Genomic DNA, 17,389 nt, shown 5'->3' with positions numbered 1-17,389 from the left:
TCTGCAAAAGAGCTAATGCACAGGTACATGCATGAATGACCATTTACAGTCATGATTATTACTGATCTGAGAATGGTGGAAGCTGGGTTAGAAGAATATTGACGAGCACACTTATCTGTAGCTATAGTTACTCAGCCTTCGAAGATCCCAGGATTTTGTTTTAACGTGCGAAAAAAAAAGTTGTAATTGACAATAAGACCCAGCCTTTGTCAATAGGACACAAATCCACAGAATTAAGAGAAATAGAGTCAACGGTCGATTCCAGAGACAAAAGCCAATGTGCAGCCACAAGAGGGCAGTAAATGACATGATGCAAATGCAAACAGACAATATGATGACGTTGATTGTCATGAGTTTGTTTGTTTCACAGATGAAGAACCCAGAAGAAGATTCTTTGATCTGACGCGTTCACAACAGGAATATTTTGTGCCTGTTCATTTAAGTGAAAGTAAAATTGTTGTACTTTTGAACTTCTGTAGTTGTTTTAAAAATGACCATGTGATTTGAATTCGGTGACTGACTACATTTAAAAAGTAATCGCACCCAACTCTAGGAGCCAAACAGGAAGCAGGAAATGATTCTCTTATTTATACAGAAGATAGCAATCACAGTGCAGGGGATGTTTTACAGCCACAGGCTCCTTTGTTTTAATTTGACCTTATTTTTGCCTTCTGTGTCCTCACATGACACAGAGCTCCATTTTTTTCTCAAAATTAGGCTTTGTCAGGTTGAAGCTGTATCATTATATACTTGAAATGTGTTTTAAAAGCTGCTGCGGGTCAAAACGAGGTAAACAGAAGCGGGGACTTGTCGTTTCGTCTCGGGTCAGTAACTCTAATTTCTTCGCCAGGCTCCTCAATGTGACCTTCAGCCTGAGCGTATTCGTGGAGGCAGCCAAAACGGAGGCGGGGCAGTTTCTCATGAACCCGTGTGTGAGGAATTGTTGATAGCACCGTGAACTCAGACAGACACTTCATCACAGGAAGCTCTGTTTTTATTCAAGCCGCTGCTGGATACACGCAGCACCAGAAATCAATCACATTCACACTAATCTCTCAATATTTTATACAGAATAGTAATTAATCAATAATAACAAGCCAGAGGATGAAACTGGGGAAGCGATGTGTGTGAGGTTGGGCTTCAAACCTCCGCTCTCTCTCCTTATTAGGCGTGGAAAAGTGGTGCCTACCAGACCATGCAGTTGAAGTTAAAAAAGAGGCATATCAGATCTTTGGTTAAATGGGTCTGACGGAGGTGACGACTGGAGAATATGGGAAAGAGGAGGAAAGAGAGACGTTAATCTCCTGAAAGTGAAGGGAGGAAGTGAAATAGTTTGATATACAGAAGCAGCAGTGGCAGCGAAACAGGCGAGGGAGACAGGAGAGAGATCATCGATGTAATTTGAGTCTAAAATCACACATCAAATCACGTCTCCACAGCTGCTGTAACTCAGTGCGATTTATCAATGAACAAAATATTTATTTGTCAGTATAAAAAACACATCTGCCGTCCTCACGTTAATCCGTCAGTGGGAAATGATTTCCAATAAACATCAGTGAAACACTGACGGATCATATCAGACTTTTCCGAGACTAAAGAGCAGCACTGACAGGTCTTGGAAGCTCTTCTTTAGCTCAGTGGTACTTTCAACTAATAATAATCATATTTACCATATTACCATATTGTGTTAGCCTACATAGACATATTGGACAAATTAGGTTAAAGGTTGGATCTGATGAAGGAGTTAGATACAAGTTATCAATTATTATCCTTATCATCCATTATCCATTAACCTTTATCCATTATCCATTAACTTTGATCCATTATCCATTTTCCATTATCCATTATCTATTCTGCTTATCCTTTGAGGTTGGCATGGGGGACTGGAGCCAATCCCAGCTGACATTGTGCCAAAGGCGGGTTGCACCCTGGACAGGTCGCCAGTGTATCTCAGAGCCGAAAAATAAATGGGGTGAAACATGATCGACAGACACAGACTCGCAAATGGTGGCAACTGCACAGACTCTGGCTCCAAATGCGAAAGATGGCGCTCCTTCATCTCCAGAACAATTAGCTTCATTTCTGAATAGTCGGAGGAAGTGGCGACATGTCGTCCTTTCTTTATGAACAGTCTCTCTCTCTCCCTCTCTCTCTCTCTCTCTCTATATATATATATATATAAATGTATATACAGTTTACTGCTGAGTTTGTTTTATGAGTGATTTTGAGTTGCTGCTGTTCGTGACTCATCCAAAGAGTCAGATATGGACGAAAGTTCATCGTCGACATCAAATAAGTTCCTTTAATTTGAACCCAGTTATTAGCCTGCTTCTCTTCATCCCTGTTGAAATGCCTCAGAACTCCCATGGTGCACTGCTGCCTTCCTGTCCTTTTCTTTGCCTCCAACAACAAGAAAGGGCATATTGTTTCTGTCTTGGCGCTGCCTCCTCTCCCAGATGTAACGCACTGTTGCCTCCTTTCTCTTTTCATATCTGTCAGTTTTGCCTCAGTTCTGTGCTCTATAGTCACTCCTCCTCCCTCGTCCCTCTCTCTTTCATCCATTCACCCTTTGGTCCCTGTCTCTGTCACTAGAGCTTCCCGTTGTCACATCTCTCTTCTCACTATGTGCTGCCCATTAATGTGCCTTTTTAAAGTCTCACTCCCTCCTGCGCCCCATCCATCTCGCTCCCCCCCCCTGTCATGGTGCAGAATATTGATAACCGCCCCCCCCCCCCCCCGACGAGGAGAGATCCCCCACGTAATGTTTTCCTTTCATTTCTCAGGGACTTGTTTGAATTGGCGAAAGTGCTTTGTGTCTCTCTTTGTGTCGCTCTTTGTGAGCGGGAAGACACTTTCAATTACTCATTAAAACTCCAGCTGCTGTGACATGGTGTGTGTGTGTGTGTGTGTGTGTGTGTGTGTGTGTGTGTGTGTGTGTGTGTGTGTGTGTGTGTGTGTGTGTGTGTGTGTGTGTGTGTGTGTGTGCGCGTGTGTGTGTGTGTGTGTACAGTGGCCATGAAGTGCAAATCACAGCAGCAAATCACAGAACACACCAAAAAAATCACTAAACACAGCAACAAGTATGAAAACATGATGGCATGTACTTCTTGCGAAAAAGAGAGGTATCTGCTATCTGTGTTTTCATTTGCTGTTGTGTTTTGCTATTTGCCATTTTCTTCTTTGTTATTTCTTAATGTAGGGTTTTATTATCTGTTGTTGTGTTGTGTGATTTTCAGTTGCGTTTTCTCGTTTACTGTTCTTATTTGTTATTTGTTTTTTGTTTTCTTATTCAATGTTGTATTCCGTCATTTACCGTTGAAATTTGCACTTCACGGCCAATGAGTCAGATCTTTGAAACTGTTGTATTTCCTGAGAAATGTGTGTGCGTGTGTGTGTGTGTGTGTGTGTGTGTGTGTGTCTGTGTGTGAGACAGTTACTCTCATGTTTCGTTTTGTCCTCCTCCCACTTCCTTATCACTTCTTTCAACACTTTTGACAAACACTCACCGTAGCATGTTCAGACCTGTTTGTTTACACACCAGTGGATCCCTTCTTTTTGTGCTTTGTCTCAAATGCCATACATAATTTTTTCTCCTTGTCAAATTGCCCGTAAAACGCACAACCTTGCTTTCCACTCTGAATGTTCAGCAATTTTACGCTGACTTGGTCGCTAATGGGAAAAGTTTGACAGTTTTCCCTCCTTTCTTTTTCACCGCATCCTTCCATTTGTCAGCGGCGTCTTTCGTCGCCGCACTTTATCCCATAAAGGATTTAGTCATTCAGAGCGATTCAGATTATGGTTCACGGACGATAATATGTTAACGCTGTGAGGCACATGCACATTCTGATGACGCCGATCGTTTACTCATTTATTGCCTTCAACGCAGAAGAGGATATTTCCCCGAAAGCAATTGAACAATCAAACAATCTTACATACAGAAATTAAAGCTCCTTTCCAGGAAGCACTTCCACAGGCTCGTACCTCATTTATGTTGGTTAAAAAATTGGAAGTCATCCAGGAAATGATTGATTAAAATCTGGTTTTCGTTCTGCAGAGATTCTGGAGGAATGTAAATTGATGTGGGTCCTTCCTTGAAGCAAATGCATTGTAATGTGCATCCTGTATGTCTCACCAGGCCTCTGAGTGTCTTTATGTCAGCATTAGCACCACTGTATTGGCACACAAACAGCTTTACGCTAATGTGCGCCATTAGCCCCGACTCTTTACCCCACTTTGCTTCAAGCATCTCTTTATCAGCATCCTTGTTTCCAGCTGCCGGGGAAACAGATGATGGAGAACCACCTTCATTAGATTATCCCTCTACCCTCCAATTGCCTCCATCCATCCGTCCACATTCCTCTCATCCGACACTTAGAACTCTCCACTTTAAAGATGTTTTGTTATTTGACTCCACTCGCCTCATAAATCACAAATCATGTCAAGTGCACATAGCTTCAGTTGGTTTTTGCAGCTTTATTGATGCAGCATGAGTTTTATAAATGGGCTTGTTTTGTCATCTAAGTTAAAACATTTGTTCCTCAGGGTGAACGGGTCGGACAAGCTGAAACGATGGTTCCTTTCCAAACATTTCAGTCGGGCAAACGTTAGCCCTCAGGCGGATTCAAGACAATGTTTCCTAATATTGTGAAATTAGAATTTCAATATGTCTTGTCAGTCATTCTGTGCTGTTGGAAAATACACATTTTAAATCCAGTGGTCACGTCACCCAGGCAGGATCTCTTCATCTTATACATATAGGCTGCTCCTCTCATGGACAGAACGCCTCAGGACAGCCACGTATCTATAAAGACTTTTCTTATCTAGGTAGTTAAAAAAAATGTGTGAACATCTTTTCTCCTCATTCCCACAGCAGTGAGATCTAAATCTGCAAAATTGGGCCTCACTTTGTGAAGTTGAACCATCCCTGAATAAACTGTGTCGTCTCTCTGCCTACTGCCAATGCCTTTAGTTAGGCTATTTGAGTATCTTAATAGTAATAATAATAATTATTATTATTATTATTATTATTATTATTATTATTATTATTATAATTATATAATAATAATAATGATGCTAACAACGACTTAATTTATTTTAAAAAAGTTAACAGAACGGTTGCCTTAAAAAATGCTCAAATATGAGCCACTCTGCACCCTTTTGTTATGGCACATGGCATATGTTGTGTTTAGAGCATTGTTTGATGAATAAGTAGTTTTTATTTAAGTTATTATTTTTAAGTATTACACCAGTCTTGAATTGTTTTAAGATGCTATCAAAGTTGTTTCTAATTGGGAGAAATCTTTTAAAATAACTAAGCGTGAGAATTTGTTGTTTTTACGATTTCATGATGTACGCACAAAAGTCATAAAAGTGAACTTTTATGACTTTTATGACTTTTGTCACAAAAATCGAAAGCGAAACCAGAATTTAGCTTGTTTTTATTTTCTTGCATGGGAAAAACTGTGTTGACATAATGGTCGAATTAATGCTTTGACCTATTTACAGTCTGGGAACTACATTAATGTGGTATTTACACAGAATGGACACACTGACCTTTTCTCTGCTTGATAGACGGCCTCTGTGACATTAAGCTGCATTGATCAGATTATAGAAAAGTCAGTTGTTGGATGTGGACCAGCAAGAGAAAATGATCCTGTGCCATCATACAGACAGATATCAGATATGGGAGATGCAGATATAGAGAGTGATGGGAAGGCAGAGAGGTGGGAGAGGAAAAAAGAAGAAGAGAAGGTGGAGCGGAGGCTGCACATGGGGCTGGTCATAGGGTTTAGCCTGTTGATCACAGTAGCAGTCAGAGGTGCCCTGGGGAGCAGCTGACCTTTGAGTGTGTGTGTGTGTGAGCTGTATACAGAAAACTAAAGTGTGCACCTGACTTAACTGACCTTTCTTTTAAGGTCCATCCAGTGTGAATTCAGGTTCTCGGGCAACCAGGAGAGCAGGAAGTGGTTCTTTACATGAGCTGTGAATGTCAGAGAAAACTTCTCAAGTCAACTGTGATGATGTGTTTAACAGTAGAAAGGTACAGCTTGTCCAGAAGTTTATCTGTGGGGCTCCAGAAACAAGGACAGACATCACCTTTTACGTTGATGGGAGGTCAGGACACAGTTGCCTGTTTACAGATTCAACAAGAAACATTAGGATTCATTTAGTGTTTGCGACCATCTGGCTAAAGTCCTATATTCACTCTTAATGTCTGTTTTGATCTTCACTTATACTCTTAAGGGGAAAATCTGTCTCTTAAGCAGGTAAATGCTCCTCTTTGTTTGCTGTTGCGAACCGGTTCTTAGTGTCTGAGAGTTCTTGGAGATTTATTTTGCTAACTTTTCGCCCCACTGCAGCTGGCATCACCCCCAATGAGAGTGAAACCGAACAGCAGAACTGTCACTATGAACCATGAAACCAAAACCATGAGCTCAAAGAAGCCACAATGCTCCTGATGTGACCTGCAGATTTGTGCGATTATTCTCTGTGGGTTTGTCAGTACTAGTGGCTCTTATCAGATATAAGTGATGCTATGATCCATTGTTGACGCAAAGAATATAAGTGTTGCAGCTTTAAGTAAACTGTTTATCTCAATGTTTACACAGTAGTTCAATGGAAACTAATGATGAGATGGATCCCAGGCCTCTTTCATAAACACACCATGAGTGGAGAGAGTTTGTATATGGATTAAACACATTGTCCTCGTTTGGCCCACACAATATGTTTTTTTTTGTCATTCTGCAAGTTTACACAGTGTTTTTTGAACCATATTTCACCATTTAAATATGAGATATAAATATTGTAATTTGAACACAAGCCCTGATTTATTATTATTATCATTATTTTTGTATCATTATTTTTGTTGTTGTTGTTGTTGTTGTTAATTTGTGCTGCTCTCACCACTGCTCTTATTACTATGGTTATAACTTGAACACAACAGTTTATACAACTTTTCCTGGTCCAGGTTTCTTCCTGCAGGAGGGTACGGCAGAAAACATCTGAGACTGAAAACAATCATTTTGTTTATGAATACCACATTCAATATTAACTTTCAACATGTACAATATTACTTCTGAACATCATGTGCTATATCACTTTCATGATCATGTGCTATATGTGCAATATTACTTTCATTAGTTCATGTACGATATAACTTCCATTATCATCATCTACAGTATTATATTAATATCATGTGCAGTACTTGCTTCTCGTTTGTCATTTTCAACACTACCTTTTCTATTACTACTTTATTCTAACTTTCAGTTCATTCTTGTAAATATTTTTGTAACTTATCTTACTTTAATTGTTATTTATTTAAGCACCGAACGTCTCTTACTCCTCATTAAGCTTTGTATTTTAAAATTTCCCTTCTTTAAAATACTATTACAACAGTCTTTGTAACTCTGGAGCAAAATCCAATACAAAAAAACAGAGTTCTTATCTTATCTGATCTTATCTGATCTTATCTTAAAAGGGAGTGTTTTTCTTCTCTGTGACAACATGCCTGCTTGTTGTGGTGTTGGCTTTCTCTCTACAACATTGTAAGGCCTGGACGTGACATTGCTAAGTGTGTTGAAATGAATGTGTGTCGGGATTCGGTGTGTTTGATACCAAGCGAGCCACGCAGCGTCATCACAGGCAAAGAGTTGGCCAGCCAATCGGAGACACTACGACAGACGTCGCTAGATGTTTTTGCTCTCGCACGGTAGTAATGTGTGTTTGGGCTGAAAACACAGAACAAGCACGAGACAATACAAGCTCCTGAGAGCTTCCATGTGGGTCAATCACCTCCAGAAGAGAGTAACGGTGGTGGAGCTCGAGGATGAATTGAGGGAAGAGCGAGAGAAAAATAAAAGAGAAATTGCAAATGAGACATAATTGAGTGATGCAGAGTGACAGAACAGGAGAGACGGATGAAGAATTCAATATTTTGCAGCCTCGTCTGTAGGACGGCTGATAAGAGAAATCAGAACCAGTGGAGATGCAGAAACATGTGTGTGTGTGTGTGTGTGTGTGTGTGTGTGTGTGTGTGTGTGCGTGCGTGCGTGCGTGCGTGCGTGCGTGCGTGCGTGCGTGTGTGTGTGTGTGTGTGTGTGTGTGAGGTGGTCTTCCTATGGGCATGATGAAAGATGAAGAAAACAATAAATGTGCAAGTAAATTTTGAATAAAAACTCAGAATAAACTGAACAAAAAGGAAGACAAAGAAAACAAAGAAATTAAAGAAACCACAGAAACACAAACAAGACCACCTGGGATACGTTTCTCTGGAAAACGGCAAAGAGGAAAATACATTTCTCACAAATCCACTTACTTATCAAATTATATTTCCCTAATGAGAGGCATGCTGGTCTAAGTATGCTAATGCACCTTAGAGTCTGATTTGCATCACTCAGCATTGCAGCAGCCATCCCCATTCAACCACAATTAATGAGGATGACACAGGCAGGAAACACTGTTTGCCGTCGCCAGTCTGACGGCGATTGGGTTGTCAGAGGAGCCAGCGAAGCAGGAAGTAAAGAAATACAGGTCAGACGCTGAGACAAATAGAATTTCCTTTCTGCGTTTTATGCCTGTCGCTCTGATTACATCTGGGACAAGAGGGGAAGTGGTATTATGTCCAATCAGTCTAGAGACTTCTGGCGATGGGACTGAACTCACTGGTGCAGCTGAGACACAACAGCACCCAGTGGGCTTGTCAAAGTTTTATTTTATTTCTTTTATTCTGATGTATTTCAGCTGCATTTCTCAGGCAATGATCTGTTTTAAAGTGTCGGCAATAATGTCACGCATCCCGGCACATTCTTCACGCTCTTTACACGCTTGAGACCAAATGAAGCGGCGGTTAGGCTGTTGTGGACTCGAGGGCGGTGATCCGTGCGCTACTCCGAGTGAGGGTGCCGGAGCTGCAGGAGGTAATTTCAACTTTATCCTTATCCAACTTCACACCTGGAAGCATGTGCAGGGCAACGCTGCTCCCGTAGACATGGATTGGTTCTGACTGGGGAAACATGACTCACCAAAGTCTGTGACAGTGTGAGCGGAGTAAATGAAAGTCTAAGAAGCTTTATCCATAAATAATGTTCAGCAGGCCGCACCGTTACTGGGTTTTTCCCCTTTTAATGGAGAAAACACTGATTTGTCTTTGTTTTTAAAATCATTAAAATACTGAATTTCAATTAATAATGATAAAACATAAGAGAAGCACAAGTAGAGGACACTGCAAACTCTCTAAATCATAAGTTTACCCACATTTGCCATCATCAGCCACTGGTTATACCAGACCATACCTTATTAAATATATATTATTATTTGTAGGACAGGGATTGTGATGTTTCTCATTGCAAAAGTTCCATCTACAGTTCCATTTTAAGGAACCAGGTTGGATACTTGTGTTAGTCACTGTCTGAGCTTCTATCCACGCTTCCCTATTCCAGCTTCTTTCTGTTGCTGTCTTAGTTATTTGTGATTTAACTTCTTCTTTCACTTGTGGTTGCGGCCTCAGCTTTCGTATAAAGATTTTAGTTTTACTTGTTATTCACAGAAGTTCTCTCTTTTCTTTTGACCTCGTTCTTTTACTCACCTGTTTACAAGGTGTGCGTCACCCAGAGGGCACATTCCTAACGTCCGATCTCGTTATGGTAAAGAGAATGAAAAATAATCTGAATCGGCTCCAAAATGTAATGATTTCTTTCTTGGGTCATAAACCACCCCTCCGCAAAATTTCATAGAAATCAGTTTGGTAGTTTTTGAGTAATTGTGCTGAAAGCCAGAAAAACAAACGAAAACATAACCACCTTGGCGGAGGTAATAACAGGACTGTCACAGTGAATACATTACAGTGAATAAGCACCCAAAGGTGACAGGAGCACTAACGTAGAAAACCCAAGCTTTGGTTTGGAAATCTTTGGTTTTTTGTGCAAAGCAAAAGCCCTAAAAAAAACAATTATTTCTTCTTCAGTCAAAGGTAAAATCCCTACACGATGTCTTTTAGAAATGTAAGAGACTTATTAACACCCAGCAGAAGCCCATTTATCAGGTTGAGGCACACTGACCCTACAAATGGCACTTCTTAGCACATTTAAATTAGCCTCGCAGTGCCAATATGTCTCTATTCCTGTCAGAGTCTGGGGCACAAAAATGGAGGTCAGAGCCAAATAGAAAAGGGTCCTTGGCAGGAAATGTGGCGGGAGGTGCAGGGAGCATTTGTGACCTCAGCTCACCCTGCCTCGAGATTTTGATTATTTAGCTTTTTTCATTTTTAACTTCATGTCCTATAAGATAACAGAGACAGCAGTTTGTCAAAGGACAGCGCTGAATGTGCAGCTCCAAATGTCACGAGTGGAACTTGTTCTTCAGGTACGTTTCAGGAATGAGTTTGCGCAAACAAAACTGAAATTTGTTTTGAGTGAAGTCTGCCGCGATGCCAGCAGCTGTACATTTGCTGTGTTTGCAGACAAAGGATAAACCACAAGGGACATATTCCACCACGCTCTGTGTTTTGAATGATGTTCAGTATTATATGGTTTGAGCTGATAGTGTAACAGTAAACTGCCACATGCAGAGCTCCTACAGATACTCAAATAAACCTTTTAGCAACTTAATCTCTCAGTAACTGCTCTTTTTCCAGGACCCTGTTGAAATATGACATGCCCAAAATAAATACATAAATACAACTACAGTGTCCACACGAATATACAAAGGTATTACTTCTGAGATATCGGCAGAGGTGGAGGTAAGTATCAGTATAGATGTTAGTAAATAGATGGAACACATAAGATTTCATGTGCGACTCTATAAGAGTGAATATCCCAAATGAAGTGATGTAGTTGTCGTTCAAAAAGTCGGCACAATTTGGCTGTTGTTGTGCAAATTAATGTGGAACAAGCACATTTGTGGCTAAATGTGCATCAAATACTCTAATTTGTCAATCTCTCATCTTCACATGCAAAAGGGCAGTTTTCTATGGGACTTGTTGGCTGTAAAATACCTTCAATTTAATATTTTCCCACTACTGTAATACTATAAATTTCAAATGTAATCATGTGAAATGATGCATTCATTGATGGGAGGAACAATTGCAGTTGACTTTGGATTTGTGAATGTATACTTAACAACTCTGCTAATGGAGCCAGGAGCTGATGTAAGAATCCTCCTGAGGCTCCGGAAACACCGTGTCAGCAGCCTGGCCGATACAGCCGCTCCCTTGTGAGATCACATGACATCACGATGACACACTTTCACATGAGACCGCCTCGCCGCTGGTCTGGCACGCCCACAACACAGCCAGGTACAGCGAGAGAGAAGGCTTCTCCTAGAAACGTCTGGTTAGCGGTATCACCATGTCAAGGAGACACTGTGTTCTTTAAGGATTTTTATTTAATCAGAAATGATTTATCAGATCTTTTTTTCTAATATGCACCATATTATCTCCTTTAGGTAGAAGTTCTGTAGAGTTTATAACATGTTGATCTCAGGAGAAATGTTCTTAAAATAACTGTTACAGTATATTGGAATTTCAAAGCTGTATTAAACACTGTCCCAGTTAAGGAGGGGACTAGGCCTATATGTGAAATTGTGAAAAATGTAAACTATATTTTCATACGTTGTTCATATGTTGCTTCCCTGTCACATTTCCTTTTTTAGTTTCAAAATTATATAAGGACAAAAAACTGACTCACCTAATGTCCTCTGATGGACCACGATACAAGTTTATGTTGGACATTTACTCTCTCTCTCATTAAAAACACCCATTAGATTATTGCTGCAGCTCTGGCTCGCTCCGCTCCCTCCATTTTTAAGATCTTCGGCATCACAGCGTAATTAATTTAACCTTTGGCTCTCTCACTCCGCGGCCTGATCCCTTCACTATTCTCCACCATCCTCTCTCATGTCTTGTGTCCCTGCCTTTGTCCTTGGCTGCTGTCGCACATCCAGCTGTCGGCCTCAGCTTTTTAGGAGATGCTAACTGATCATGTTGTTGTGCAAAACAGAAACGTATTGTTTTTACCATGTTTCTACCTTGTCTAACCTTCACTTTTTATGTGCTACTCAACATCTGCGATCGGCAGAAGATAATTGTGGAAGGGTGTTTCATTGCAAAATAAGTTGCAATGACAAACTCATAACCGTGATATATCACTGTACAGCTTAGTTTTTAGACTTTCCTGCAGTATCTCCCCATCTTGTCGTACTATGAATTCATCATTACCTCCACCTATGTTATCACCCCTGTTAGTTTGTTTGTATGTTGGAGGATTACACAAAAACTACTTGACAGATTATCTCAAAACGTGGTCGGGGGGATGCAGTATGGTTCACAGAACAACCCATACCAAATTGGTGCAGATGTGGAGCATAGGGGCAGATCCAGGAATCTATTTTCACTTTCTTTAACATTGAGGGATATGGTGCATTTTCATAGATTTTTCAGAGAATGGATCTTGATGACAAATATCAGGCATGTTCAGAGGAAGGATATTCATGAGTTTGTGCAATTTGGTCCAGATGATCCAAATTAAAAATCCAGATCTGGTGAATTTCATTGTGGCTACATACAGGGACTGTTTGGCCTTGGCGGAGGTAATTGAACTGTAGTTCTCGCTGTATTCTGTGGCCTAAAAGCTCTCATTTAAAAATAAAAGCACCAGCAATGCTGTCCTCTCTCTTCACATTAGCCATTGTCAGACATGAACTCCGTAGGATGTCCACGGAATTGGTTCAAGACTCAGCAGGAGATTCTCTGCTGGGACTCAACATCAGAGAACATGTGTGGTGCAGCATGCAGAAGTTCAATGAAACATATTCATTCCACTGCATAGATCACGTGTTTTTGTCAGTCCTTATCACCAAAAGCTCTCTTGACATCTTCGTTTGGCGTCTCCTTCGTGTATGGCACCGCTTTTTTGCAACTGTCCTGTGCCAGAAATGTCCTCAACACACCCACTCACTGGCAGTGTTACCAGGGGGCTGGCTGGAGGAACTCTGGAGAAAGTCCGGAGGATCTCCAACGTTCAGTGCATTTCAGTTTCTTTCACTACACAGTCACTAAAAGCGTTTGCTTGTTGTGGGAACTGTTGCGTTTCTCTCTATAATATTGTACAGTCTCGACCCTTAAAGTGCCTTGAGGTAATGTATGTTGTGATTTGGCGGCATACAAATAAAAATGAATTTAATTCTGTGCTTTTTATACACAATATTACCACAAATCTACAAAACCTAAATCTGTAATGTTCCTAAAGATAGAGAGACATGTCAGATACAACTTTTAAAATCATCTTTACTCTTGATAAGAAGGTGATTATTCCCATTTCAACAGTAATATCCCTCCCGTGCTGTGGCAGGTCAGATCTGTCAAGGCTCCAATGGGAGGAGGGACGATCAGAAAGAGCGCGTTTGGAGAAAAGGAAGCAGCTCAGTGTGTGTGTGTGTGTGTGTGTGTGTGTGTGTGTGTGTGTGTGTGTGTGTGTGTGTGTGTGTGTGCGTGCGTGTGTGTGCGTGTTTGTGTGTGTGGCGCGCACCTCCCCTCTCCATAACGCAACGAGCCTCCTCTCGCTTTACGCAGCCTGCTCACAATTCCTGCTTTTCGTGCCAGAGCCTGCAGCTGTCTCTGTTGCGTCCCTCTCCGCCGCTGCTCTGGGAAACCGTCGCCTCTCTCGTGACGAACCGACGCCAGACTTCTCCCTTCGAGAGTCCGCGTAAAAGCCGAAGGACATATCGCAACTTACCAACAATTTCCAACAGTGTTTTTAAGGAGGTGAATGAAGACACCTGACCGCCGCGCGTAACGCCCCATCCGCCTGCTGACTGAAATCTTTTCCAACTGTGAAGGCTACAGGAATGTGGAATAAAAATCTGTCTCAGCGGTGAGTGTTGCAATGTGGGTGTGTGTGTGCGCGTGTGTGTGCGTGTTTGCGTGTGTGTTGGATTGTGCGTTCAGCGAAATTAACTTTGGAGCTTGGACGTCGCCTCCTCATGCGCACCACTGCTCTGGCATGCAAACGCCATTTAAATCGAAACCAAGCTGCCACACCGATCTGATCTGTTATTCTGTGTTCATGATTTAAACATTAAAACACCAAATGCAAGATAATAACATTTATGTGTCCTCATCTGTTCTTCCCCTGCAGTAGCCTCTGCCCCTGACACCATGACCATGGACCTGAACTTAACCTCCCTGCTCAATGTCACGGATTTCCACAACCACACGAAAGGATGTTCCCTGACCAAGACCGGCTTACAGTTCTACTACCTGCCCACGGTTTACATCATGGTCTTCATCACGGGGCTGGTGGGCAACAGCTTGGCCATCTGGATGTTCGTGTGCCACATGAGACCCTGGAGCAGCATCTCGGTCTACATGTTCAACCTGGCTCTGGCTGACTTCTGCTACGTCCTCTCTCTGCCCTTCCTAATCTTCTACTATTTCAACAAGACGGACTGGATATTTGGGGATGTCCTGTGCCGCCTGCAGCGCTTCATATTCCACGTGAACCTTTACGGGAGTATTCTGTTTCTGACCTGCATCAGCGTCCACAGGTACACTGGCGTGGTGCACCCGCTTAAGTCTCTGGGTCGACTGAAGAAGAAAAACGCGGTTATCACCAGCACGCTGGTGTGGGTGGTGGTCATTATAGCCATCTCCCCCATCCTGTATTACTCCAGGACGGGCTTGAAGCGTAATGCAACCACTTGTTATGACACCACCAGCAAGGATGAGCTACCCGGTTATTTCATCTACAGCATGACTTTGACTGTGTTCGGGTTCTGCATCCCTTTCATCATCATATTTTGTTGCTATGGCATGATTGTCAAAGCGCTGATCTGCAATGACATGAACAACGCGCCCCTGCGGCGGAAATCGATCCACCTGGTCATCATCGTGCTCACGGTCTTCGCCGTCTCCTACATGCCTTTCCACGTGATGAAGAACCTCAACATGAGGGCCAGGCTGTACTTCCAGGGCCCCGACATGTGCGAGTTTAATAACCGCGTCTACGCCACCTACCAGGTGACGCGGGGGCTGGCCAGCTTAAATAGCTGCGTGGATCCTATTCTTTACTTCCTTGCTGGAGACACCTTCAGGAGGAAGCTGTCGCGGGCCACAAAGAAGACCTCGAGGAGGGGGGAAACTGTGCTTCAGTCTAAGAGCGAGGAGACGGCACTCAACAGCCTGGCCGAGTATGTGGAGAATGGGGATCGGAGGCTGTGATAGGGCACCGCTGAGTGTCTGGCACTGGGTGTGGATCTCTATTAGCTTAAGAGAACTGGACGGACAGTATTAAATAAATAAATGCACTGTCTGGGACTGAACGCTGTATGTAGAATTTATCGGCCAATGGTTTATAGAACTGTAGGATAGAGAGTTAACCTTGTGATAACAGTCACCCATTTGCAGCCTGTCAGTGTTGATAACCTTTAGTACTGTATGGTCCCGTACACGTATTGTACTCAAACTGTTAGAGCCATTACTCTTCGTTCTTACACTTTGTATTCACAAAATGAACATTACGATCGGGCAGGAAGGGGCCGCAGGTTCCTATAAAGGCAATAATGCCCCACGCAATCAATTTGTCCAGGAAGTGAGAATGGATAGTACCTTCTCCAGCCACTGAACTGATACTTAATCAATAGCTATTAAGCAGGTGGGAATTTGTGGTTAAGGAAGTGTACCTGGGACGGCTTGTAAAAGTAAATGCACTGAAGGTGAGATTGCTGCATGGACGTGCCATGCAGACGTTGTAATGCACTATGACCAGGGACTCTCTGCTCAGAGGACGACCTATCGCTCCTCATTTCTGTCTCCATCTATTACTGACTCGGCCAGGAACGTGGTCGACCAGTTTTTCCTTTTGACAGCTCTGAGGTTAAGGGTCCCACAGTCCCCCCAGTCCTTGTTAACGTGTTCCCTACAGAACAACAAAAGAAAATACATACAGTATTTATGTGAATATGTATTTTTGTGTATATGATACTATGATGAATGTTTGGTTTTTTTTAAGTGTACTGTACAGAATGTCGTGACGTTCCAGACGAGTGTGTGTTGTTCACTGTTTTTTTGTTCAAGTCACTAAACCCCAAACCTTTAGTGCATGAGTTCAGGCAGGTTTTAACGAACTGTTTATTACGGCACAGGGATTATTCGCTTAAACACACACACACACACACACACACACACACACACACACACACACACACACACACACTCACCTGCTATGTGACTCCATCAATATTGAAGATTGTTTTTCATATAAGATACCTCAAAGTAAATTCTGCACTGTGTTTGTGCTTTGGTACCGTTGTTTTGTACCTGTTGTAGTCATTCTGGAGAAATTACTGTGGAGCTTTCTCTCTCTCTCTCTCTATATAAATATATATATTTTACCCTGGACTACATAGATGTTTGACGTCTCTACTAATACGTTTGTAAATTTGAAATGTGGTCATCGACTGTCACGAGAAAGGAAGTGAAACACCTGTACAGGAAATCTGGGGCCACGTGTATCTTTGTCAATAAATTCTTTTTATATTTAAAACATGCCCGACAATGTGATGAGGATAATTCTTCTAAGATGGTGGGTAACTTTAAGACTCGTGTGCACTGTTGTGAGTGAGCAAATACTGTTGGCAACATTTGAGATTTGGCCCTTTGCTGCTCCTCCTCTCTCTCTCTCTCTCTCTCTCTCTCTCTCTCTCTCTCTCTCTCTCTCTCTCTCTCTCTCTCTCTCGTGAGTGAGTGTGTGCTACCGTTAACTTTCTTTTTCAACACTGCCAGGAGGAAGTGAGGGGACGAGGGAGGAATAAAAAGTGGCACCTTTTACTCCTGGCTTATCCTAAGACAGCCTTTGTGTCCGTCACAATGGCGTGGCCTTATTGATGCAGACAGGGGGTGCGAGGCTGTCGCCAGGGCCTCTGGGCTACGCTGTGTTGTGGGCGCAGGAAACTGGCCGACCCTCTTCCTCCAAACACGGCCTGTGAATACAAACGGCTTTTGATTTCCTGGCTTGAACGTGCACAGAGCATAGCTGGCTTTGACAAGTGTGTGTGTATCTGTGTGTTGAAGAGCCCGGAGGCAAAGGAGACCTTATTCCACGAGGCGACTGCTTTGGCTTCTGTTTGTTGGTCACTGGTTGTCGTTTCATTGTCAAACGCAGCCACTGGGACATGCATATGCAACACAGGCATGTTAATACACATGTATTTCTGTTTCTATTTGTGGGATACAAATCCTCTGTGCTCTGTGTACACGTGATTGGATTCAGCCAGTGCCATATCTCCAGCCTGAGTGTCGAATCTTGACTTGCAGAAAGGTTGGGATGCTTGCCAGTGTCTCCTCCCTCCCTCCCTCCTCAGCCACCTTTCACCTCTTTTCTCGCACACCTCTCTATTC

At 42.4% G+C, this 17,389-nt stretch overlaps 1 protein-coding gene and 1 long non-coding RNA gene across 2 annotated transcripts; both read left to right on the top strand.

The window, feature by feature from the left end:
* The first annotated feature begins 1,743 nt into the window (after positions 1 to 1,743).
* LOC117772832 lies at positions 1,744 to 16,539 on the top strand. The gene is made up of 3 exons (XR_004615842.1): positions 1,744 to 1,754; positions 5,617 to 5,622; positions 16,102 to 16,539. It is a non-coding gene; the product is annotated as an uncharacterized LOC117772832 (long non-coding RNA).
* Positions 13,436 to 16,539, top strand: p2ry1 (purinergic receptor P2Y1). Its single transcript, XM_034604343.1, has 2 exons — positions 13,436 to 13,865; positions 14,130 to 16,539. Exon 2 carries the CDS (start codon positions 14,150 to 14,152, stop codon positions 15,209 to 15,211), a length of 1,062 nt encoding a protein of 353 aa, XP_034460234.1. The 5' UTR covers positions 13,436 to 13,865; positions 14,130 to 14,149; the 3' UTR covers positions 15,212 to 16,539.
* Positions 16,540 to 17,389: the final 850 nt, after the last annotated feature.

This window comes from Hippoglossus hippoglossus, chromosome 13 (assembly GCF_009819705.1).
Source record: "Hippoglossus hippoglossus isolate fHipHip1 chromosome 13, fHipHip1.pri, whole genome shotgun sequence".
Lineage (NCBI taxonomy): Eukaryota > Metazoa > Chordata > Actinopteri > Pleuronectiformes > Pleuronectidae > Hippoglossus > Hippoglossus hippoglossus.
This window is presented reverse-complemented; position numbering and strand designations above follow the sequence as displayed.

Excerpts from the sequence above, each read along its gene's own strand:
- p2ry1 (XM_034604343.1), top strand. The coding sequence starts at position 14,150 with ATGACCATGGACCTGAACTTAACCTCCCTGCTCAATGTCACGGATTTC.